This window comes from Marmota flaviventris, chromosome 1, assembly GCF_047511675.1.
Source record: "Marmota flaviventris isolate mMarFla1 chromosome 1, mMarFla1.hap1, whole genome shotgun sequence".
NCBI lineage: Eukaryota > Metazoa > Chordata > Mammalia > Rodentia > Sciuridae > Marmota > Marmota flaviventris.
In genome coordinates, this window is record NC_092498.1 from 119,442,107 (window position 1) to 119,467,191 (window position 25,085).

At 39.3% G+C, this 25,085-nt stretch overlaps 1 protein-coding gene across 9 annotated transcripts in view; it reads left to right on the forward strand.

The window, feature by feature from the left end:
* The window catches only part of Depdc5 (DEP domain containing 5, GATOR1 subcomplex subunit), a 148,909-nt gene that overhangs the window by 104,751 nt on the left and 19,073 nt on the right, over positions 1-25,085 (forward strand). For 6 of the 9 annotated variants that reach the window (XM_071615617.1, XM_071615628.1, XM_071615646.1 and 3 more), the window contains 7 exons: positions 1,574-1,682; positions 4,981-5,046; positions 16,124-16,278; positions 19,000-19,077; positions 19,546-19,678; positions 21,862-21,970; positions 23,577-23,804. In XM_071615617.1, the coding sequence (XP_071471718.1) occupies positions 1,574-1,682; positions 4,981-5,046; positions 16,124-16,278; positions 19,000-19,077; positions 19,546-19,678; positions 21,862-21,970; positions 23,577-23,804 (878 nt within the window). Of the gene's footprint in view, positions 1-1,573; positions 1,683-4,980; positions 5,047-8,234; positions 8,476-16,123; positions 16,279-18,999; positions 19,078-19,545; positions 19,679-21,861; positions 21,971-23,576; positions 23,805-25,085 lie in introns of those variants that run through there. The other 3 variants (XM_071615634.1, XM_071615644.1, XM_071615655.1) reach the window with 2 other exon arrangements.

Sequence of the window (25,085 nt, forward strand, 5' to 3'; positions counted from 1 at the left end):
GAAACAAGAATTGGTACACTTATCTGCAGCATCTGGTGACAGCCTTGGGTGACCCTGTCTGAACACTGGATCTGGCATAGCCTTCAGAGATTAGCTGGGTTGGGCCAATATTGTCAGGCCTTCACAAACACATACACATACACACCACATTTACTCTGTCTCACAGACACACTGATCATTAATTGGCTGTGACATCCTGTGGGTTGGGGAGCTCAGAGGAGGATGCTCTGCAGCTTGGACTGTCCCTTAATGCACTGACCCCTGAGCTACTTGGACAGTGTTCCCAGTTATTGAGGCAACAAGGCCATAGCAGAGGGATCTAGGTGGTGCCTCACAGTGTCCACTGCAATGATATAGTTGATATTCCACATCTATGGGTGTTGTATTCGTGGATTCCACCAATCATGAATTGAAAACATTCTGAAAAAAATTTGCATCTGTGCTGAACTTTAGTTCTAGGTATTATGCTGACTTTATTTTTAGGTATTATTCTCCAAACAATACTGTATAACAGCTATTTGCATATCATTTATTATGTGTTAGATATTATCAGTAATATTATTATGTGTTAGATTATCAGTAATATAAAGTGTGTGGGAAAAGGTCTGTGGTTTTATTTAAATACTGTGCTGTTGTATATAAGGGATTTGAGTATTCACAGGTTTTTGTGTCCACAATGGGGTACTAGAACTGATGCCCAGAAGATACCAATGTGAATTCTACATATATTACAATAATAATGAAACATTTAAGACTACAATATGAGCCTTCTGAATCTTACCTAATAAGAATACAGTGATATAGTAGAACAAAGTAATTTAAGCTAAAATAGGTCACAATTAATTTTAGTATGGAAAAGGATTTGAAAATGATCATGAAGGTAGTATTTATGTACATCAAAACTGAAATAAGATGAAATGACATAAGAAAACCACATTTGTCTTTTTCATGAGATAGTGTCTGTTAGATTTGGGTGCATATTTTGAGGGGGATGGGTATTAAATATGTTTGAAAGGATAACATAAATTCCTTCAAAATGTATAGAGTTAAACATTTCCCCCCTTTTAATTTGTGTCACATATGAATGCAGCCCTAATTTTCAAAATATGCTTTTGCTGATATGTTTAATAAGAATGAGAAAAAGTCTTCCCAGAGGACTAAAAAAATGGTGATCAATTCCAGGAAGTAGGGACCAATTAGGTGCCCTTTAAAAGTAATAATAAGCTTTTATTTAGTCAATGTTTTGCTGTATTGTCCTGGCTGGCCTCAAACTCCTGGGCTCAGGTGATCCTCCTGCCTCAGTCTCTTGAGTTAGTGGGACTACAGGCATGTACCACCACACCCAGCCCAGAATGATCTTTAAATTGTGCTGTTTTCTGATTTATTGTGGAGGACTGGTGACTGTTTAGGACAGTTTAATGAAGTTAAGTGTACCAGGTAGGACCTGAAGAAGAAATAAGGCAGAAGCTTGTGTGTGTGTTTTGAAGATACCAGTAACAGAGCAATCTTCATTTTGGCTAATGTGGATCCTTCTTTACGCAAGCTGCAGTCATATGTTTTTTTCTCCTTTTAGGTGTCTGGGAGAACAGCAGGCAGCTCTGCACAGTGGAAAAAGCTCTACCCAATCAGCTGAGAGCAGCAGTGTTGCAATGACTCCCACCTATGTGGACAGCCCACGAAAGGTAAAGGAGGCCACTCCTGTGGGGAACTGCCGAATGCTCACAGAGACCCAATGTGTAGGGCAGAATGGATAACCCTTCCAATCCAGGATTGAATGTGCTAAAACTTTCGATGAATTCTTCCCACACTCTTTTAAGGTTCTATTACTTTTACCATCTTTATTAACAAACTTTCATATTCAAATTGTAAGGAAGATAAAATTCTAGTTAAGTGCAGTTATAAAAGAAAGTAAAACTAAACTCTGTTGGTTCAGTCCTGAGATCTGACTTGAGTTTTGAAATTGGCCATCTGGTTTTATTTTAGCATCATTGTTAGTTTTCCCAGTCAGGAGTACAGTGCTTCTGAAGAACCTTCTAAAAGGTTTCATTGTTCTTTACTAATGGAATTACTATCAGTTTTCTTAGATTCCTGAGAAATATAGTCAGACAGAAGCGTTCTGGACAGAGTAGAACAAAAATAAAAAAATTCCGAGATTTTATACCTCTGCAAGGAATAGCAAGTGCAGTAGAAGGGCAGAAAATTCTATAGGTGAGGCTTTTTATCTTTTAAGACCAATAGACTTGACTTTGTTATCTTATCTCCTGAGAAATTCAAAATCTGAGATTATTCTGCTGTGGTAGGATGAGCTGAATGTACTTCTCTTATCTGGGAGATGAAAGAGATTGAGTGAATATATTTTATCTCTCTAGGCTATCATTTTATCTCCATGTCATAAAAACATTTCATGTCATTCAATATTTTTCAAAAGTATGATTTTTTTTTCCTTACCAGGAATCAGGCACTGTACCACCAAGTCATACATTCAGCCTCAAAATGATTTGTAAAAATAGCTATGAGCTGAGGTATAGCTTAGTGGTAGAGTATGTAGTTATGTAGTTAGTATGCACAGGCCATGTGTTCGTTTCCCCGGCACCACACACACAGAAAAGCCGTATAGTCAGGCATGGTGGTGTTTGCCTATAATCCCAGCAGCTTGAAAGGCTGAGGATCACAATTTTGAGGCCAGCCTCAGCAACTTAGGCCCTAAGCATCTGTTTCACAATAAAAGATAAAAAGGGCTGGAGATGTGGCTCAATGGTTAAGTGCCCTTCAGTTCAGTCCCTGGTACAAAAAAAGAAAAAAGCCATATAATATTTAATCATAGGAATGTAACTTCATTTGGACATTTTAAAATTAGAATTATAGATGATTTCTAATTTTGAGATAAATTTTGTTAATCATTCTATAAGTTATAATCTGTGATACATCATAATTATAAATAATGTTACAATGACCTTCCTCACAATAATATTTTGAGCATATCTCTGATTATTTCCTTAGCATAAGTTACTAGAATTATATTACTTGAATTACTCAGATGGAGGGATTAAAATCTGAGACTTGTGGGGCTGGGGTTGTAGCTTAGTGGTAGAGCACTTGCCTTATATGTGTCAGGTGCTCATATTAAGAAAAAAAAATGAGACAAAAATGCCATCTGAAGCTCTAGGCAAGTTATAGTCTATATGGACCAGTGGCCAGCAAACCTAAATATATACATTAGGCTTTTGGACCAAAAAACAAAATAAAGCTATTACATAGGTACTTCTATAAACATTTAACATTATAAAGCAGTTTATCTCTCTCAGACTGTAAAAAGACAGTAATTTGCCAGATTTGGACTACAAGCTATAGTTTATTGATCACTGCTCTAGGGAGTAACTTTAGGTTCCAAGGCGAACTGGTGTGCAAAGAATGTTCTATAGAAAAAGTTTTTTTTTTTTTTTTTTTTTTTAACCTGTTCTCATGTGTACATGAATCTTAGCATCATCAGCACTTCTGCCAATATATGTTCTGGCAGAGAGGAGTCAGGAATGGAATAATGAGGTACAAAAGTCCCTTGTGTGCTGCCCACTAGCTTTTTTAGTTGTTTATTTTAAACATTTGTTTATTGTCATCTTTGAGGATTTTAAAAAGTGCCAAGGATATGATAGAGAAATTATAGAATCACAAACATTTAGATTAAAATATACCAAACACCAAATGACTAGGTTGCTTTTTAGAATGTTCTCCTGATCTTCCAATTGAACATTTAAATCCAGCATAGTAACTGTTACTATTGCTGGACATAGACTCCCAAGTTTAAAGAAGTGGAAGGAAAACTGCTATGAGATGTCCTGCTGATATGCTCAGAAATTCTCAGCCATATCTTCAGGTATCATTTTGTGTTGGCTGCATGAGCCAGTACCTGCCTGTGTTTCCCCATAGCCTCAACTTTCCAAGGTTTGTTTGCAATGGCTAATGGGGAGTAGCAGCAATATTGTTTTCAGTGGCTAATGGGAAATAGCAGTAATATCGCTAAAAAGAATATTCAGAAATTTCAATAATTGTAAAATTATTCTACATTTGCGTTGAAGAAAAATTGTAGGAAAGCAGAGACATTGATCAGGAGCCACTTCTGAATTTTAGTTGTAATCAGCATAAAAAATAAAAAGATATTGAAGGGACAGAGGCTGTTTGGCAAAATCTTCTATGTCATTTTTGTTTCAAGTACATGATCATTTTCACCCCATATGATTAGACTGGGGGTAGACAGCTTCAGAAAACCCCTCAAATGAGTGCTTGTGTACCTGACATTCTATGTATCTTAGCTTCTTGATGATTACACAATCAGTGGAGGAGAAGGTATGGCTGCTTCTGTACTGCTGTGTGCTTAGACGATTAATAGAGACTTCTTCCTGCATTGAATCCTCTTCTCCCATCTGGCTGCCATGTTCAATAACAGGCAGAAGAAACCTGATATCTCAGTATGTTTCTTGTCACCCAGCCAGGCAGGAGGCCAGGATGTTGCTATTATAGCCTTTGCCCTGTCATCCCCCAAAGCTGTGGCCTTTCCCTCTTCCTTGCCATAGGTCTGAAGGAATTTCAGAGCTATGTGGGAGGGCAAAAGTATCCAAGCCACACTCTTGGCAGACCTGAGGGAGCTTGGACACACCTTCTAACCCAGGTGCTTTCTCCCACACAGATGGGATATTCTGCCCAGGAAGGTGTGAGTTCTTGCTCATACTTTGCATGTGGATATTATCTTTCTGGGTGGCTCTCTCGCCTTATCTCTTTCTTCTTCTTTTTTATTTTGTATTTTTTTTTTACCCCATTTCCCCTCATGGGTCCTTGTTTTTCTCCTTCTCTTCTTGTTTTTATTTTTATGTTTTATGTTTCATCTCCTTCTTCTTCCCCCCATGGTTAACCGCTGGTACACACTCCATTTCTTCACTCTCTTGCACCTGCTGCTGTTGTTGCTGCTTCCTCCTCTTCTGACTTCAGGATGGGGCCTTCTTTATGGAGTTTGTCCGCAGTCCACGCACAGCATCATCTGCCTTCTACCCTCAGGTTAGTTCAACTCCAGGGCTCTGCAGCCCTTGCATGCCTGCCCATCAGCAAAAGCCATGACCTAGCCTTCTGTTCAGCTCCGAGCAGATGGAATTGGCTGAATCTGAGTTTGAGTTGCAGTCAAAATTTGAATTTGATCTCTGAGGTATCATCTCTTCCATGTTTGCAGTGATGGTAGAATAGAAGAGATTCATGTAAGAGGGACAAGTGATCCTCCTGATGTAGTCAAATTTCCTCATTGCTGCCTGACTAGTTCACATGGGTGCTATGGATGTCATCACATTGCATTATTTTCCCTTTTAACTTTTATAAGCAACATTAAATATGTACACTTAGCTGGGATGTGGTGGTGCCTACCTGTAATTTCAGCTACTGGGGAAGTTGAGGCAGGAGTTTCCCAAATTCGAGGCCAGCCTCGAATTTAGCAATGACCCTGTCTCAGAATAAAAAGTAAGAGGGCTGATGACCTTTTACCTACAGTCAGTGGTAATGGGTTCAATACCCTTTACAAAGAAGAAAAAGAAATATGCATACTCAAGGACTGGACATTCATTATTTTCCTTCTAGTACTAGATGGATTTATACTATATGGCAAGAAGTAGTGAATAAACAAAGCCAACATTTACAAATATGTATGCTCTGTGTTTTGGGTTAATGATGTGTGACCCTGGGTAGTTTGCCTACCCTCTGGGCTTCACTCAACTCATTTGTCAAATAAAAGATTTAGACTAGATTTTTAAGGGCTTTCAAGCCCTTCAAATTCTTCACTTTCCTTAAGTATTTCATCTCACAACATAACCTAAAAGTTAATTACAGAATTAATTACAGAATTATAGAAATGGAGAAATTGTGGGATGAAGTTGCTTTATACAGCATAGGGTAGAGCTGGGATTTAAATACAGGACACATAGCCTTGACTTGAGACTTGCTTTATAATTAACAATAACAATAACTGTTTTAATAGGTCCCTGGTGAAGGGAAATAGTGTTCTTTCCTTTACTGAGGCCTCTAAGTAGAATAGGAAATTGACTTTAGTTATAGAGACTCCAGTAAACAGGGTTCATGCTGAATGAGGCAATGTAAAGAGGATGGAATTGGGTGGTTCATATTTCTTATTTAATAGAATTCAAAAGCATCATTTATTGTGTGCCCACTCTGCTGGTGCTTTGTAAACAATCTTTAGTTCAACGTATAAGGTGAAGTTATTATCAACCCTTCTTCCAGATGAAAACATCAAGACTTAATGAAGCTAGCTGATCATAGAGCACTCAACTAGTGAGTGGTTGAGCCCTTACACTGTGCATTTGGTTAACATTGGAGTCTCCCCTTTAATAGGAGATCAGATATTGCCATGCTTGTTGTGCAGGTCTTCAGATGTCTGTATCTACCTGTTCTCATGAGTTCATGACCCTGAGTAAAAGCGTCTCAGGACCTCCATGTCCTAATACAAACCTTTCTCATGTCTGAATGTGGGAGGCACACTTGATTTTTTTGTTTAAAACAGGCTTGCATCAAACCATATTGTCTTTTGCTTTCTACCCAAGACATGCCCTTGTGAACAGTTTTGGACTTAGATTAGAATTTAACATAATAAAACCCAATAGGGCTGCAAGAGAGTTATTTAATAATAACCTAATAATCCATACACTTCATGTGGTAGAATTCACCTGTAGGACAAAAGTGTGATTCTTTACAATTGGGAATAGTACATAAAGATCAGATTTTGGGAGAAGCACATCCAGTTTATATTACCCACCAGGTGTATTGTTAAAAAATGTGTAAATTATTTACAAAATTAACTCATATTCGAGATAGTAAGGGAGCTCCCTACATATATACAAAATTAAATTGTACCTTTTTAATTGTTTTATGTTCACTTTTTCTTTTTTTTTTTTTTTTGGTATGGGAATTGGACCTAGCCTTTTTCAGTTTTTATTTTGAGACAGGATCTCACTAAGTTGCCCAGACTGGCCTTAGCATCCTGAGTTTCTAGGATTATGCCCCATGTCCTTTTGAGTATTAGAAATAATATACTCTTTTCAACAAATTTCAATGGAATGGAATCATAAGGAGCCTATTTCTGATGATAGTGCAATTAAGTTACATGTCAATGAAAAACTGATAATAGAAAACCCCCATATATTTTGAAATAAAATAACATACTTCTTTTTTTTTTTTTTTGGTACCAGGGATGAACGTAGGTGTGCTTAACCACTGAGCCACATCCCTAGTGCATTTTTATTTTTGAGACAAAATCTTGCTGTGTTGCTTAGGGCCTTGCTAAATTGCTGAGGCTGGCTTTGAATTCTGGATTCTCGTGCCTCAACCTCCTGAGCACGTGGGATTAAGGCTTGTGCCACCATGCTTGGCAAAGTAACACACTTCTAATTAATGTGGCAGGAATGATATAAATACCTAACATTGAGCTGGGTATGTGATGGACATGTTGTCAATAATGATTAGGATTAGTATAGTCATCTTTCTATGTCCATCCACAGATTCAACCAACTGTGTATCAAAAATATTCAGGAAAAAAATGCATCTATACTTTACATGTACAGACTTTTTATTGTCATCATTATTCCTTAAGCAATACAGGACTGGGATGTAACTCTGATAAAACACTTGCCTCACGTGCATTAAGGCTTGGGTTTGATCCCCAGTTACAAAAAAGAAAAGACAAAAAACTAAAAATAAAACTAAAACAAAAAACCCAAAGCAATACAGTATAACAACTGTTTGTACAGCACTTGTACTGTATTAGGTATTATACATAATCTAGAGATAATTTGAAGTGTATAGGTGGATGTGTACAGGTTATATGTAAATAGTATGCCATTTTTTTATATAAAGGACTTTTTTTTTTTTTGTGCATGGGGATGGGGTGGGGTGGGGTTTATTGGGGATTGAACTCATGGGCACTTCACCACTGAGCCACATCCCCAGCCCTATTTTGTTTTTTATTGTGTCTCACTGAGTTGCTTAGCGGCTCACTTTTGCTGAGGCTGGCTTTGAACTTGCAATTCTCTGCCTCATCCTCCTGAGCTGCTGAGATTACAGGCATGCACCATCACACCTGGCTTTTTTTTTTTTTTTTTTTTTTATCTTTTTAAAATTGGGGATTGAATCCAGGGGTACTTTGTCACCGAGCTACATCAGTCCTGTTTTTTATTTTGGTCTTAAAACAGGGTCTCATCAAGTTGTTGAAGGTCTTTAATGAGGCTGCCCTTGAACTTGCCATCCTCCTACCTCAGCCTCCTGAGTAGCTGACATTATGAACATGTACCACTTTGCTTGGCATCCTTGGATTTAAATATCCTGGGGGTCCTGGTGTCCTGGAACCAGTTCCCTGCAGATCCTGAAGGGTGATTGTTACTATGTTGCCAGATTATAATGTCAATTTAATGCATCTCTGCTTATTAAGGACTATTCCCTCTCTGCTTTTTCTTTCCACCCTAATCCAGGACCAGAAAATATCAAATGTGTAGTTAGCCTCTTAAAAGAAAGGAGCTACATGTTAAAAGACTATCAACTTTTAGGCTCTGGTGTCAAGCTGCCTATTACTCCATGAACTGGTGCAAACCTCTCTCTTTGCCAACTGCACTAACCTCCCCCAACCTTGGGTTTTTAATCTGTAGAATGGGACTAATAATTCTGCTCTTTTCATAGGGTTGCTATAAGAGTGAAATGAGATGAAGCATCTCTGTGGTTAGCTCAGACCCGGCTCACAGTCATTCCTTTTTTTTAAAGATATTGATGGACCTTTATTTTATTCATTTATTTATATGTGGTGCTGACCCAGTGCCTCACACATGCTAAGCAAGTGCTCTACCTCTGAACTCCAACCCCAGCCCCTCACAGTCATTTTTTATAGTGGATCTGTGTATGGTTGAGGGAGTCTGGAGTGGGAGGGAGCACAGGAATATAAATCAGTGAATGAGCTTGATTGAACTAATCAGCAATTTTCTCAATATGTCTAAAAATGGGCTTCAACTGGGTGGCCTTTTCCACCCTTTCTAGCTCTGTGATGACCCTGCTGGATCTTGGAATATAAAGTCCTCAGTTCTTGCTGAGTTGCAAAGGTGATGCCATGGTTTTTTATCCCTCAGAGTAGGTCTTTCCTGAGAAGAGATTATTGTTAGTTAAGCTGGGGGGAGGAGCTATCACTGCAATCCAACTTTACTAAGGTAAAAAAATTACCTGTAAAACTAAAGCTGACAATAGTACACAGGGGGTTCCAAGTAACAGAGTTGTGTGCCACAGTTGGTGGTCCCTTATGCCACCAGTTAATCATTTTGACTGTGATGAATTTGCCACTCTTTGTTTGATAGCTAGAATACAGTTGCAGTTTTCCTGTTCTCTAGAAATTGACTTTTGTCATCACAAACAAACATAATTAAACATAAGAATTTGGAGGACATGAGAAACACTTGATCAGGTAACTTTTTCCTTAGGAGTTAACCTCATGATGTCTTCTGTCTACAGTTCAGAGCCTAAAGGGACGTGGTGATCAAGAGAGGCCCTGACACGTGAGACCTTAGTCAGTATTAGGGCATCTTCCCTTTCTTGACTCTTTGATCCCCAGCAGATACTCTCATAAGGAGGCTTAGGTCCCAGCAGCCCAGCCCAGCCCAGCATAACAGGTTGGATTTGCATAGTAAATGTTTCTGGAGTCATCACTTTGTTTAGTTATCTCCATGTCCATGGACACGCTCCTCCCAATATACCCTGTAGCAGCCTCCTGTGTGGTCTTCTGCTGCCATCCAATTCCTTTCCAATCTGTTTTCTATCCTGCCTCCAGGGTTATTTTCTGAAATGAAGTCTGATTATATCATCCATCATTAACCTTTCCAAGCCTTTCTTTCCTTTGGGATAAAGATTGAAATGCTTATTATGCATGAAAGGTCCTGCACAATTGGGGCACCAAACTTTCCAGTCTCATTTTCTTCCTCATTCTCATCCTCACTCTTATACTCCAGTGACCGCTGTAAGCACCAGATTTCCTTCTGCTGCTATGCCCTGGCATGTGCTTTCCCTGACTATGTCTGGTTAATTCTTCCTTGAGACAGATCCCATATCAGGCACTTGAATAATTCTTTTTTCAGCATCTCATTTCTCTCACCACTTCACATTTGTATGACTGGAATTTTGTACTCACCTTCCACACCCAACTAAGCTCCAAGGGGACAACTATAATGTCTGTTCTGTTCACTGTTAATTCTTCAGCTCCTAATCCAGTTCCTGGCTCATAGGAGGTGCTCAGGAAATATCACCTCTGAGATGTTGGTAGGGAAGACAGGCACAGAAAATAATGGGGCCCTTTTTGTTTAAAATAATAGGATTCCCTATTTGTCCCATTGACAATTTATAAAAAACCCTGAAATCCAAGTCAAATGTGGAACCATTCTGGTTTAAGTATGTAAGAGGAGGAGCCTGAGATGACACGTAGCCCCAGACAATTGTATCCTGTGATGGCCCCAGAAATGCTGGGTTCTGTAGAACTTTGGGACCACATCTGTTAGGGCAACAGTTTTTAGTGTGTTCATGGACAAAAGTTTCTGGAGAGTCTTAAGATTGTGATGTGTCCAAAAGTGCCTTTTGCTCAGTGTTCTTTCTTCCGAGACATATATGAATAGAAGGCTCATATGTCCAAGGACTCAATCCCTCCTGAGGATCTCTGGGACCTACTAACCAACTTTGCCCTAACCTAAACCCTCCACACTAGCCAGGTTCTTACCTGAAATCTTTGTGCAGGGCTTCCGCAAAGGATCAGGATGTTCAAATGTCCCCAAAATGTATCTGTCCTTGCTGTTTTTTTTTCTCCCTGCTTTAAATTTGAATTGATTGGAAATACTTAAAAGGAGATTTCATACAAAAATCCAAGTTTCTGTCTTGCGTGTAAATAAGCTAGACACCAAGTCTGGTTTCCTATCTAGCAAAAATCACATGTCTACCAAGCAGTGTGCAGCCCTTCCTGTTTTTAAAAACAAGTACTCAGTCCTTGTCACTGTGGTACATCCCTGCTACTTGAGAGGTGGAGGTGGAGGTGGAGGCGGAAGCAGGAGGACTGCAAGTTCAAGGCTAGCTTGCCAACTTAGTGAGACTGCATCTCACAATGTAGTTTAAAAAGGGCTGGGAATGTTGCTTTAGCATGCAGGAGTCCTTGGGTTCAATCCCCAGTACTGCAGAAAAATAAATAAATAAATAAAAAATAAAAACAACAACCCCAAACCTCCAAAACTCAGCCAGATGTGCTTCAATATGTTTTCTACAGCCCAAGTTTTGTTTCTTTTTCTTTTCTTTTTTTTTTTTTAGTGCTGGGGATTGAACCTAAGACTTGTGCATGCTAGGCAAATGCTATACTACTGAACAATACCTCTAAACCCACACACATTTTTTGTTTGCAGTTTTTGCTTCTTTGCTTCTACAGTGATGGAAATATTGTATTTTTGCACTGTTCAACATAGTAGCCCCTGCTCATATATAGCTATTGAGGGGCTTGCAGTGTGGCTAATGTGATCTAGGAACTGAATATTTAATTTAATTTTTGTTAATTTATATTTTAAAGAGCCACATTTAGCTAGTAGCTTCTGTATTGCATGGTCCAATTCTAAATGTTAAAAATGTTATTGTAGATCAAAAAATTACTTGATTATACTATAATTTCACACTTTTCCTACATGCTTTTTCTCTTTATTGGGTTTTCTCATGTATTTATTTTATCTTATTATATGTGTATTTGTAATAGCCTCATGTTTTGTGGAGTTATGAGATATAAAAGCACAAATAACTATTCATGAATTGGTTTTAGGATGAACATGTGGAAAGGGAGGCAATACCTGCAGAGAAAGTTCAGTTCAGTTGAGATAGTATATACCAAGCACTGCTGGATATAGGTCTGTGGTCTGTGTCAAATACTATGGGAGGTACAGAATGGAAAACCCTTTACAAATATTACTTAATGTGTGTCATCCCCTTCCTATCCCCAGATGGTAAGTTCCGTGAGGGCAGGGGGAGTATTTTCATTTGGGATGATATTTCTTTCTTCCCTGGTGTCATAAACCTTGCAGAACACCGGCTATGGGTCTGGGAGTTTATTCCCAGTCCTTCCCACCTGCTCTTCAGTATATAGGATTCTGTCAAGGGTCTGTTTTTGGTACCTCTGCCTGACCTGAAGGAGCTGGGTGTCTGGAAGGAAGAAGTACCACTTAGCCCATTTGTCTCCAGGTAAGAGAGAGTAGAGTGCTATCTCCCAATAGCCTCCAGGCACAGTTGGGAACTGGTTGTGCAGATCTGACTGCTTACTGGTGACTGATTATTCTTTAGCCTGAGAAAGCAGGAATGTGACAGGTGGAGGTGGTAAAAGGCCTGTCAAGGCACCTGTTATGATTGATGCTAATCTCAGAGGCATCCCTGACAGGGCTCTCTCTTTACCATTTTCCATAGCTTTTGGAGTGCTAGGAAGTAGGGAAGAGACTGGCAGTTGGTGGTGCTGCTGATGGTTGTGCGTATGAGAGAGAGAGAGAGAGAGAGAGAGAGAGAGAGAGAGAGCGCACCAGACTGTGTAGATTTCACCATTTTTTTCTATTGATGTCTTCTTTTCTGTTCCAGGCAGGATCCAATCCAGGCACCCCATTGTGAATAATGTTGCAATGAACATGAGTGTTCAGATATCTCTTTGACATACGGATTTAGAATCTTTTGTGTACATGTTAGTTGTCATGTTTCTCCTGTCTCCTCTGGTCTGTGACCATTTCTTAGTCTTTCTTTGTTTTGTGGGTTTTTTTTTTTTTTGTGTGTGTGTTAGTGTTTGAACCTAGGGTCTCATATGTATTAAGTATGTGCTGTACCCAACCTCATTTCCTTGTTTTTTTTTTTTAATGACCTTAATAGTCTTGAGGAGTCCTGGCCAGGGTATCCTGTAAAATGTCCTCAGATTTGGGTTTGACTGGTATTTTTTCTCATGGTTACAATGGAGTGGTACCTCAGAGGTGAGTTGCCCTTCTCATTATGTCATATTGGGATAGATGAGACCTGCAGGACATGCCTGTGATGGTAACCTTCATCATTTGGTCATATTGTATTTGCCAGCTATCTCCACTGTGAATTTACTTTTTCCCTCTTTTATGCTCTACTCTTTGCAAGCAAGTCACTAAATTTAGCTAACAGTAAAGAAGATAAGGGGAGTATCTATATATGTTAAATGGAACCTCTGTAAGGAAGATTTTGGGTGGGGATATTAAGATGAAACACATCATAGATTAATATCATCCTTTTTGACTGTTTGCTAGGTTTCTACTTGTGGTGACTACCATTCTGTTCATCCTGCCTTTTCTTTTTGTTTACCATTAGTCTTATTTCAAAAATTTACTCCATGTGGATTATGGAACTAAATGCAACCTCCAGAATAAAAATGTGCCTACATGGGGAAAATTCAGGAAATCAAAAAATAAGATAGGATTCAATATAAGGACTTATAATTAGCACTTTATGTTACATTTAGCTCTGAACTTTTATTTTTTGGAACTAGGGATTGAACCCAGCACTTAACCACTGAACCACATCCCCAGCCTCTGCTCCCCACTCCCTTTTTTTTTCATTTTTATAATTTTGAGACAGAGTCACATTAAGTTGCTGAGACTGGCTTTGAAAATTACTATCCTCCTGCCTCAGCCTCCCAAGCCTCTGGGATTATAGGCGTGTGTCACTGTGCCTGAGTGGTCAGAAGATAAAGACAAACCAATTCTTCAGGAGAAGCATAACTTTTCCTCTTATTAATATCTGAGGAAAATATGCAGCTTCATTAAAGGCAGATTGTGTATGATGTAGAACAGGGATCAGGCAACTATGGGGCAAATTTGGCCCACCATCTTGCTTTTGTAAATAAAGTTTTATTGGAATGGAGCCGTGCCCATTAATTTACATATCATCTGTGACTGCTTTGGTGCTTGTGTAAAGTTGAATAGTTGTATGAGAGACCAGGTGGCCCTCAAAACCTAGTATGTTTACTATCTGGTCCTTTATAGAAAATGTTTGCCAACTTACGATTTAGAGAATAACTCTTTAACCACATCTCTACCAGAATAAAGAATCATGTACATTTGTTGCAGTATCCCTCAGTTTAGGCTGGTAGAGCAATTCTTAGGATGCACTAGAGGGGCCCAAAAGGGCCTATGAGCCAGTATTATTATGTGCATTAGAGTTAGTTCTAGTCTCCCTCAGTTAGCTTGTTATAATTTAATTTTGGTATTGTGCCTATTCCTAAGCCTTATTGGTTATAGGCTGATGGTGGCTGATAATTGCAGGATGCTTATTTTTGTACTGCTCTAGGTGTTTATGGTACCAGCAAAGACTATGTGTTTTATTTGGTTTTCTTTTAAATCATTCACTGCTGTAGAAGAGCCCAGTGATTCTTTCAGAACCAGGGACAGTTTTACCCCCCAAAGGACATTTGGTAATATCTAGAGATATTTCTATCATATCTAGGAGATGGGAAAAGATGGATGAGGTATTTCTGACATGCTGCTCAAGATCTACAGTGTATAGACAGCACTCCCCGCCCCCAGTCTTATTTGATTCCAAACGACAATAGTGCTGAGATTGAGATTGAGAAGCCCTTTATTAGGAAGAGCGATATTTATATCATCTAACAAAATATGCAGCTGGGCACAGTGGTGCACTCTTGTAATCCCAGGGAGGCTGAGAAAGGAGGACCACAAGTTGGAGGCCAGACTTAGCAATTTAGCAAGACCATTTCAAAATAACAAATAGAAAGAGCTGGTGATGTAGCTCCATTCTGGAAGTAGTACCCAAGAATCACAAATTAAGAACCTTATACTTTTCCAGAGTGCCCTGTAAGGCTTATTTATTACATTTGCTATGGGATGCAACCTTTGATGAATGTTGTAGGGATTCTAGGTGAGCAGGGCATAGATTTGTGCTGTAGGACCTTTAAAGGAGGTGAGATAGGTATAATGTTACTGTGTGAAGCAAAACCTGGCAGCTATCAGGAGAGATTCATAGAGGTGGAGTGCTTCAGCCTGGGGTGGAATGAATCATGAAATAATTTACTAAGGGCTCAGCATTTAAAATGGCCTTTCAAAATGATGGGCTTTTAGCTAGTGGTTGTGGAGAGAGGAATCTCAGGGCAACAGAACACACATACAGGATTATATAAGCAGATTCTGATTTGGCTGGAAATGTAGATGTCAGGTGGTATGGCAAGGTCACAGGTCAGGCAAATGTACAGAACCCTCAATTGCCTAGGAGTTGGTTCTCAATGGTATAGCTCATAGAGAGATACAAAATTTTAGAGTAATAAAATAATGAGGTAGATTCTGTTCTTACAGAAGATTCAAATGAAAGTGGCTTCCAGTTAAGAGTTTTCAGGGGAAAGGCTGAAATTATGGAGCTAGTTAAGAGACTGGTCCAGCCCTCCTTGATCAGAGGAAGGGTGAGCCTGATTTAGAAGTGCATGCGAATCTCTAAAGGGAAGAAGGGAGCTGTCAGATGCCTTTTAGGTTTGAACCTGGGCAATCAGAAGGCTGAGTGTATTGCTATAGATACAGGAAAGGACTGGGGTGGAATGGGGGAGTCATAGTAGATGGAGAGGTTCACCCAGTTGTCTTTAAATGTTTTTTCTTCCCCTCTCCAAGTGTTATAAGGAATGATTCTGACTTCTCTTCTGTCTATATTGAGGGAGGGGTTTCTTTAGTGTAAATCTTGTCTGAGTTGGGTGCTGAAGTAATTTCTTTGGTTCTGAGGATTTGGAGAGTGGGAATTTCCATTTGCTGTAGCAGAAGGCAGGGCATACAGCACTAGGTGTGGTCTCTAGACTGCTTTCACTCTTCTATCAGGTCCCTGTGGGGACTGGGAGTGAGAGGAATGGAAGACCATGTATGTAAGTAGCTTTAATGATTGCATAGGTGGTGGTGGTAGTTATTGATTTTATTTTTGTGTATATGTATGTGTGCATGTATGTATATAAATGCTTATTGAATGAATCAGCCAGCTTATTTACTAAGTTTCCCTGTTGATTTTTTGTGGATTCCAGTATTAATTTTTAAATCTTCTATAGGTATCTCTGGAACAAACTGTCATTCCGGTGTTGGATAACACCAGTTTGGGGGTAAGCACAGGTCAATCTGTGGACAGAGGCAACAGCCAGACCTTTGGGAACGCTCAGAACATAGGAGAACAGGCCTTTCCATCTGCAAACTCTAGTGACAGCAGGTGAGATTCGGAACGGCCGAACTTGTTCTCGTGGGATGAGGACAGTCTAACCTTATCCTTAAGGACTATGGAGGATGGGATTCTAAAGCTTTGGGCCAAGATCTTTTTTTTTTTTTTTTTGGTGGTGGTGGTGGCAGTGGGGGTGTCGGGAATCATACTCACTTTATGCATGGCAGGTGTACTCTCTACCACTGAACTACAGATTCAGCCAGGGCCAGGTTCTGACTGTCACAAATCAAATGAGATGCTCATAAGTCATTGCTTACCCATACCTGTGTGATGGGGCTAATGATCTATGCCCTGCCTTTCTCACAGGATAGTTCCCTCAGAGACATAGAAATGTGTCAGACATTATGCAAGAGTACAGGGCTTGAGAAAGGGGGTCTAGACAAATCTCTTGGTCACCACTACCCTGGTGGCATGATACTGTGCGTGAGATAACATGTAGTCAGTAAGAAAATGAATGAACAATAAGTGAGTCACTCATTGTGGCCAAACATGGCTGTTTTTTTCCTATTCCTGAGTATCCAGAAGAATAAGAAGAAGCTTTCTGTATCTTATTTGCTTGAGCAAGTACCCCTGCTTTAAAAAAAATGAATTATTTATGTATGTATGTATGTTTGTGTATTTGCAATGCTTGGGATTGATCCCAGTGCATCCTGCATGCTAGGTGAACACTCTACCACTGAGTTACATCCCCAGCCCTTTTAATTTTGTGATAGGGTTTGCTAAGTTGTCATTTGGAGTCCTCCTGCTTCAAGCCTTCTTGACTAGCTGGTATTACAGGCATGTGCCAATGTACCTTGCTTAAAATATTTTAAAAAATTAATCAATGTATGATAAGTTTACATATTTATGGGGTAATGTGCCCTGGATTTTAATGCTGTTTTCAATTTTTGATAAATTTCTTATTTCCTTCCCAGCTATGTTTGTTTTGTAATAATTCTGCCCAAGCTGTTCTTGTTGCCTCACTATACTGACTGTGTGGTCTTTGAATTAATGATCTAAGAAAATTTGACTTTTACACCCCTTTCCCTAATAGCAGAAGGTTCTCTGTAGTGTTTATTTGGCTGGCTCCTGCCAGCAGTCACTGTTTCCTTAACGTCATAAATTCTGTGCTGGTTTCACCTCTGCCTCATCCACTGCACTACTTTCATTCTGGCCAGTAGAGGCGATGATCAGTTCAGTCCCGGACTTCTTTACTCTCTGTCTTCTCCCAGGCCCATATCCCTGGCAAAACCAGGCTGGCTTTTTGACTGTGTCCATGGGCGAGATTGGAAGAGCTGCCCAGTGCACAGGGAATACCTCCATCTACCTCATTGTGTATGAGGGTAGAGTGGCAGGTTTGCTTCTGCTTTTAGAAGAAAAGAGGAATTAGGGATGTTTACATTGGAGGTGAGAAGACCAAAAATGACACAGCAGGCAGAATCAGGACTAATGATTGAAAATTACAGATAACAGATTCCATTTCATGTAAGGAAGTCATTAGCAATGGGTACTGCTGCATGGAGGAGCTTAGTCCTCTGCCTTTGAAGGTGTTCTTGCAGGGAGGACAACTACTTGTTCAGATTCTTGGACTCTTCAGGATCAGAAGAAAATTCTGAAGTTTTTTTAAAAGACTTTTTTCTAAACCTGAGATTTTGGAATGCTACAGTAAGTCTTAAACTTTCCAAATTGGCAAGCAGAGGAGTATGGAACAGAGGAAAAAGAGAGGTTTAAGAAACTTGAATAAGCATCCACCTAAGTCCTAGACATGACCCATTTTGCTATGATTGGAAACTGTTCAGTTGCTGAGTATGAAGCATGTTTTCAGGAACTGTCATACTATTAGGGAGAGCATGGATAGCAGGTTATAGAAACTGGATGTTGTTTCTTTTTTAAAAAATAACTTTATTTTATTTATTTATTTTTATGTGGTGCTAAGGATCAAACCCAGTGCCTCAAACAAGCCAGGTGAACATTGTACACTAAGCCACAGCCCCAGCTGTGGCAGCAGGTTATAGAAAGAATCTGGATTTTGGAATATGATTGACCTGGATTCAGATCCAGACTCTGGGGCTTCTCAGCTCTTTGACTTTTACCAGTTCCTGCAACCAATCTAAGTTTCAAAGTGTTGAAGTTATCATTATTTTGTTTAGTATTGTTTTCCATATTGGGGCTTCACATATATCAGTCCTGTATTCAGTAATATACATATATTAGCCTCACAGCTACCCTGAAAGGCAGGAATAGTATTATTGCTGTTTTTCAGATTAGGAAACTAAAGTCAAGAAAAGCCAGAAGTCCTATAGCTGGGATGATACTGGGATTCTGGTTAGAATAGAGCATAGACCCCATGCTCTGACCATAACTACCTAGCACTGTGGTCAGGATGAGATAAAGTGACATGTAAAAGGCTTTTTGGACAAAACTAGACCAGTCCAAGGAGATTTCTTGGAAATGGTTGGGCTTGAAACATATTATTAAATGGGGAGATATTTATTAATACATAAGACCACTTTGAATTCCTTTTATTTATTTATTTTTTTAGTGAGTATAGTCAGGAAGTAGGAAAACCTCTATGAGATATCCCCAGGATACTGCTGTTCAGAATTTGCTTGAATGCCTTCCATTGTCAAGATTGCCCTAGTTTTCAGCACTTTAAAAAGTAGACCATGTTTCTAATATTTGTGCTTTTGCTCATGTGTGTGCCCTCTTGCTTTGTTATGCTCTGTGTTACAGTTCTCAGCAGCAGGCAGCAAGCTCCTTGACATCATCTTCCACCCTGGCAGAGATCCTGGAAGCCATGAAGCACCCCTCGTAAGTGGCTCATCATATATGTGGTGCGGGGGCAGGAGGTTCCTGAAGGCCTATGCCATGGCAATGCTCAGGCATTGTAGTTGGGTGGATTTATACCTGAATCTTCTGCTTAACAGCTTTGAGACCATGGGCAAGTTACTTGACTTCTGAGCTTACGTATAAGTGGAGTTTCAAAAAGAGTGGTTAAGCACATTGTTGGAAGGATTAAATGGAATAGTTATGTGACATAGTGTAATGCCTGATAAGTAAGATGTTCTCTAAATGTCACTTCCCTTCTTCCCCTTTATCTTTTTCTCCACAACACCTTTTGTTGTCTTGTTGGGATTTCTCTCGGTCTAGGAATTACATAAAGAAATTGATTTATGGGGGTTCTCATTTCATATAGTAAATGCTTTTTCTGACTTCTCATCTTCTCTTTCTGCTTGTTGCCACTGGACACACATACATGCTGACTGCATTGGAACCCAGGACAGGAGTTCAGTTGCTCTCTGAACAGAAGGGTCTCTCGCCATGCTGCTTTATCAGTGCTGAGGTAGTGCACTGGCTGATGAACAATGTGGATGGGGTCCAGACGCAGGCAATGGCCATTGACATCATGCAGGTAAAATAGCAAGACAGGTCTTATAGAACTGTCTGTTCAGTCCCATCGGCAGGTTGGGTGAAAATCTGTTTTTAGTAAGTGTAAGGCATATATGGAGTTGATGAAAGGACAGGTTTTGCTTTGAAATATACTTTTTATCTCAACTTAAAAATCTGGCAATTATTTATTAATTTAACTGAAACATTTAGAGAGGAATCTGCATTTTTGAATCTAGTAATCTCTGTGAAAGATTTTTGGAGAATATTCTTCTCCTGACCTCAAGCCCACAGTTTACCCTTGTTAATTCCTACTTATTGAAGATCTGAGCCTGAATTCAAGGCTCTCTTTCAGGGGCTTCTAGTGCCCTGTACTACTTTGTCAGAGCACTTAGCAAGCCAGAGTGAAGAATCTATATAATCTCCTGCCCAGAGAGTGTGCCACCTCTTAGTGTCCATTTGTATATCATTGGTGCCTTGTATTTTGCTTGGTACATGGTAGGCACTTAGCAGACGCTTGCTGAATTTAATTATGCTGTTCAGAACTAGAACCAAACATGAGAGGAGAGAATTGGATAAGGTTGAGTGACTGAGTTGGTTCATACCATCCTGTCCATATAGAGGTCCCTACTAGAAATTGGTGGTTTGTTAAGCAACTGGATTGTCAATAAATGATTTGAATTAGCATGTGATCCTCAGCTCTTCCTTTGAGGGTCTCAATGTGCTATTTTTCATAGTCTTTCCCTAAAAACTTTATATACTTCCATCACTCTGAGAATACTATTTCTTTGTTCATATAATGAATGCTTCTGACATTTATCCATGTTGATACATATACTTCTAGTTCATTTCAGTTAAAACAAAATGAACTAGAAGTATATGTATCAACATGGATAAATGTCAGAAGCATGATGTTGATGAAAACTAATTTATAAAATGATACAGTATTATATCCTTTATTTAAAATTTCAGCTGGGTGCAGTGGTGCACGCCTATAATCCCATCTACTCAGGAGGCGAGAGGTTCATAAGTTCAAGGCCAGTTTGGGCAGCTTAGTGAAACCTTATCTCAAAATACAGTTAAAAAAAAAAAAAAGGATTGGGGATGTAGCTCAGTGGTAGAGTAGCCCAGGTTTAATCGACAGTAACATAATCAATCAATCAATCAATCAGTGAAATTAAAAAATAAAATAAAATCCCACAAGAACACCTGTCATGTCAATACATATCCATGTAATAGCATTTTAAAAAACTTGCTTGAGAATATTGCTCTTATCATTTATTTCTGAGGAAAGAGTGGTCCATAGGTTTTTGTTTTTTTTTTAAAGTGAAAAGAACTGAAGTCAGTACAGTAATGCTCCTTCACCCCCTTATCCCAGTTTCACTTTCCAAGGTTTCGGTTAACTGTGGTCAGTTGTGGTCAAAAAATATAAGTGAAAAATTCCAGAAACAAATAATTTGAGTTTTATTATAGTAAATTGTTATAATTGTTCTGTTTTATCATTATTGTTAATCACTTACTGTGCCTAATTTATATGTTAAACTTTGTCATAGATATGTATAGGAAAAAATTATATGGTTGTCCTCTAGTATCTGTGGATTGTTTCTAGGACCCCTATGGGTACCAAAATCTGTAGATGCTCAATCTTTGTATATCTTCTCATATATTTAAATCCTCTGTGGATTACTTATGATACCTAATACAATGCAAATATTTGTGCTGTATTGTTTAGGGAATAATGACAAGAAAAAGTTCATACATGATCATAAAGATGGAACTTTTTTTTCAAATATTTTTGATCCAAAGTAGGTTGAATCCACAGATTCAGAGAGCTGATTGAATATCTAGGGTTAAGTATTACCTGTCTTTTCAAGCATCCTTTGGAGGGGGTCTTAGAACATATCCCTCTCAGAAAAAGTGGGGCTACTGCATAGCAAAATGTTAAATTTGATGGAGCTGAATGGTGGTCTACATGGATTTTTTTCTATGTTTTTCTGTACGTTTGAAATATTTGGTGGTATACATGTAATGATATGACTTATACCAGGATAATATTTAGCACAGTACAATCTTTATGTCTAGTGGGTAGTTTGAAGATAGGGTCTCCTTAGTGCTCCTATTACTCCCTTGACTCTAGTGCACAACTGGGGACTATTCACTCTGAGAAGTCCCTTTGCAGGAACTTCAGAGTTTCATTGTCTCTCCTAGAAAATGCTGGAAGAACAGCTCATCATGCATGCATCTGGTGAAGCCTGGCGGACCTTCATCTACGGTTTCTATTTCTACAAGATAGTAATGGACAAAGAGCCCGACCGAGGTCAGAAGCAAGGCAAATGCAGTGGCCCACAGGAGTGGGTGTTTTTCTGGTGACCTACTGTTTCACTTGACAGCTTCTTGAGCTCCATGTGTGACTTTATATTCTAAGTTGACTTTTGAGCATTTGTATTTAAGCATAACCAGAGAGAAAAGTTTCTTAAGCTATAGTATGTTCTTGTTGAGGACAATGTAGGTGGAAGATAAACCTAAAAGAGGCCAAAGGACCTGGTATGAGAATTCTCATAGCATTTTTTGGTAGTTGATTTTAAATATAGCACCCTACCTCTCCACTCCCACCTGGTGCAGGTGGTTTTGATGATGACATAATGGTCTCCAATCTGTGATTTATAGCACTTTTTACTTCCTGGATTTCCAGGCTCCATATATTCTCCCAGGAAGTCTGTCAAGTCCTTACAAGTTTTTCAGGATATGTTTTAAGTATAGTCATCCTTTGGTATTAGAGTGATATTGGTTCCAGGACCCATTTTCTCCAGGATACAAACATCTGTGGATGCTTAAGTCTTTTATATCAATGCATAGTATTTGCATATAATGTGTCTATATCCTCCTATACACTTTAAATCATCTTTAGATGACTTATAATACTTAATACAATGTAATTGCTATATTATACTATATTATCTAAGAATAATGAAAAGAAAAATGTCTGTGTAGGTTTAGTATAGAAGCAGTTTTTTTTTCTGAATATTTTGAATATGTGATTGATTAAGTCTGTGGGTGCAGAACTCATGCATCCAGGAAGCAGATTTGTTTATTTATTTTTGTTTATTTATTTACTTTTTATGATGCTGGGGATGAACCTATGTTCTTATGCATGCTAGGCAAGTACTCTACGACTGATCCACACCCCCAGCCTTTAAAAAAAAAAAAAAAAAAAAAAAACATATACAAGGAAAAATAATCCCCAGAGAGAAGCAGTTTCTCATGTGGCCATGGTGAGAGCTGACTTGTTTAGTTCTGGAGGCACCCAGGACTCAGACCAGCCTCTCTTGTACATGCAGCACATGTGTGGACCTTGGCTGGAAGTGACTCCCATCCTGCAGACAGATAGTTTCTCCACCTTTAGGTCTAAAAATCATACATGAATTGATGCAGCTGGTGACACTCACTGTGCTATTTTGTCCAAGGATGTGACAGAAGTGGGAACTTTTCCCTTGTAGCCACTAGTATGTCCATTGTCACTTTTTTCCTTATAAATAATTATTTTTAAGTAAATAAGTAAACACTTATTTTTTGCCTTCAAATTGAAGGGGAGGGGGTTTACCAGTATATGCTCTGAAATTATGGGTATAAAATTGAATATAAATTACTTGTTCCAATGAAGTTCATATAACATATAATTAACCATTTTAAGGGCATTTAGTACTTGTGCAACCACCACCTCTGACTAGTCCCAGACTATTTTCATTACTGTCTAAAGATTTTCCTATTTTGGACAAATTTTATAAATGGAGTCATACAATATGTGGTTTTTATGTCCAATTTCTAGCATATGTTTTCAAGGTTCATCCATGTTGTAGCATGCATCAGTGAGAAAATAAGCATTTGTACTGAGGTATCCTTCTCTCCCTTCTGCTTTTTTTCAGTGGCCATGCAGCAACCCACTGCCACCTGGCACACTGTAGGCGTGGATGACTTTGCCAGTTTCCAGCGCAAGTGGTTTGAGGTTGCCTTTGTGGCAGAAGAGCTCTTGCACTCTGAGATTCCTGCCTTTCTCCTACCCTGGCTGCCCAGCCGGCCAGCCTCCTATGCTAGCAGGCATAGCTCCTTTAGCCGCAGTTTTGGAGGACGGAGCCAGGCAGCTGCACTTTTAGGTAAATGCTTGATCTAGCTGGATGTGGGGATGTATTGGCAGGTGCCTGGGAAAGGGTATCAGCCAACCAGGGAATGATGCCACGTGAACCAGAATTAGACCTTTTGTTACTCCAATACTTTCCACTGTGTCTGTTGACACTGTGCTGTTTTCCACTGGCTGAGCGGATCCGGTTTGATTTTTTCCCAAGCAATAGATAGTATTTAGCACCTCTCAAATTAGAGCATGGTGCCAAATGTGCATTTATAGGAGGGAATAGAAAATGTGGCCACTTTTGGTGAGAGCCCTCAGGATATAGGGAATATAAGCTAGTGCTCTCCGCAGGTTTAGTTCCTGTCTGAGGCCTTGAAGACTAGCATCCTAGGATCTCAGAATAGGAAGAAACCTGAAAGGTTATCCATTCAAGACATTTCAGCGGATCATGAATCTTCCCTCATTCCTTCTTCCCCAAATATACTTACCGCACTCAAAGATATAAATTGGAACTCTTATTCCCTTTCCATAATTCCTACAGGTCTTAAGATAGCAGTAAATACATGTTTATCAAAAGATGGTGACCTCTGATAGGAAATGGAGACCTCTGCTCTGGAGGAGAGGCCCTGTGGATTGTTTAGAGAATACATGCCCTGGGTGAAGCACCACAGAATTTATCTCTGGGTCAGATTGCAGAGATCCTGAAAACCTTTGGAAGAAAGGAAGAGCCATAATAGACCAAACTCCAGTGAAATGTTACATTCTTCTTTGCCTGTAAAAGCTCAGCTAATTAGAATTCTGATCTGGCTGGTAGGATGGAAAGGTTAATAGCCATTACAGATCCTCAGATTTGCTTAGATCTGGGTGGATGAGCCACCCTTGCTCCAATCTAAGGACAATATCTCCATAAACCCCTGCTTATAGTACTTGGACTGATTTTAACAGGCATTGCCTCTCTCTGAACTCTTCCTCTCTAGTAAAGCATCTTCATCAAGCATCTCTGCCAGTCTCCAACAGGTAGACTCTGTCCTGTTGCAAAAGCCAATCAAAACAAAACAAAACAAAAAAATAGGAAGCTTGTATCAGATTTTCCTTTGTCCTCTCCTTTGGAACAACCCTTCTCAAGCTTACCAAGGAGCTCCACATTGCTTAATAAAGTGGCCTAGTCCTTTTGCCGCCAGTAGCATTTGTTTGATAATCTCTGACTCCTTTAAATGGTTTTCTTTATTGGTTCCTAAGGTAATTGGTACAATATGGCAGAATGTCTCCTGACATTGCTACAGTGTGCCTCTCAGCTCTCCTATTTTTG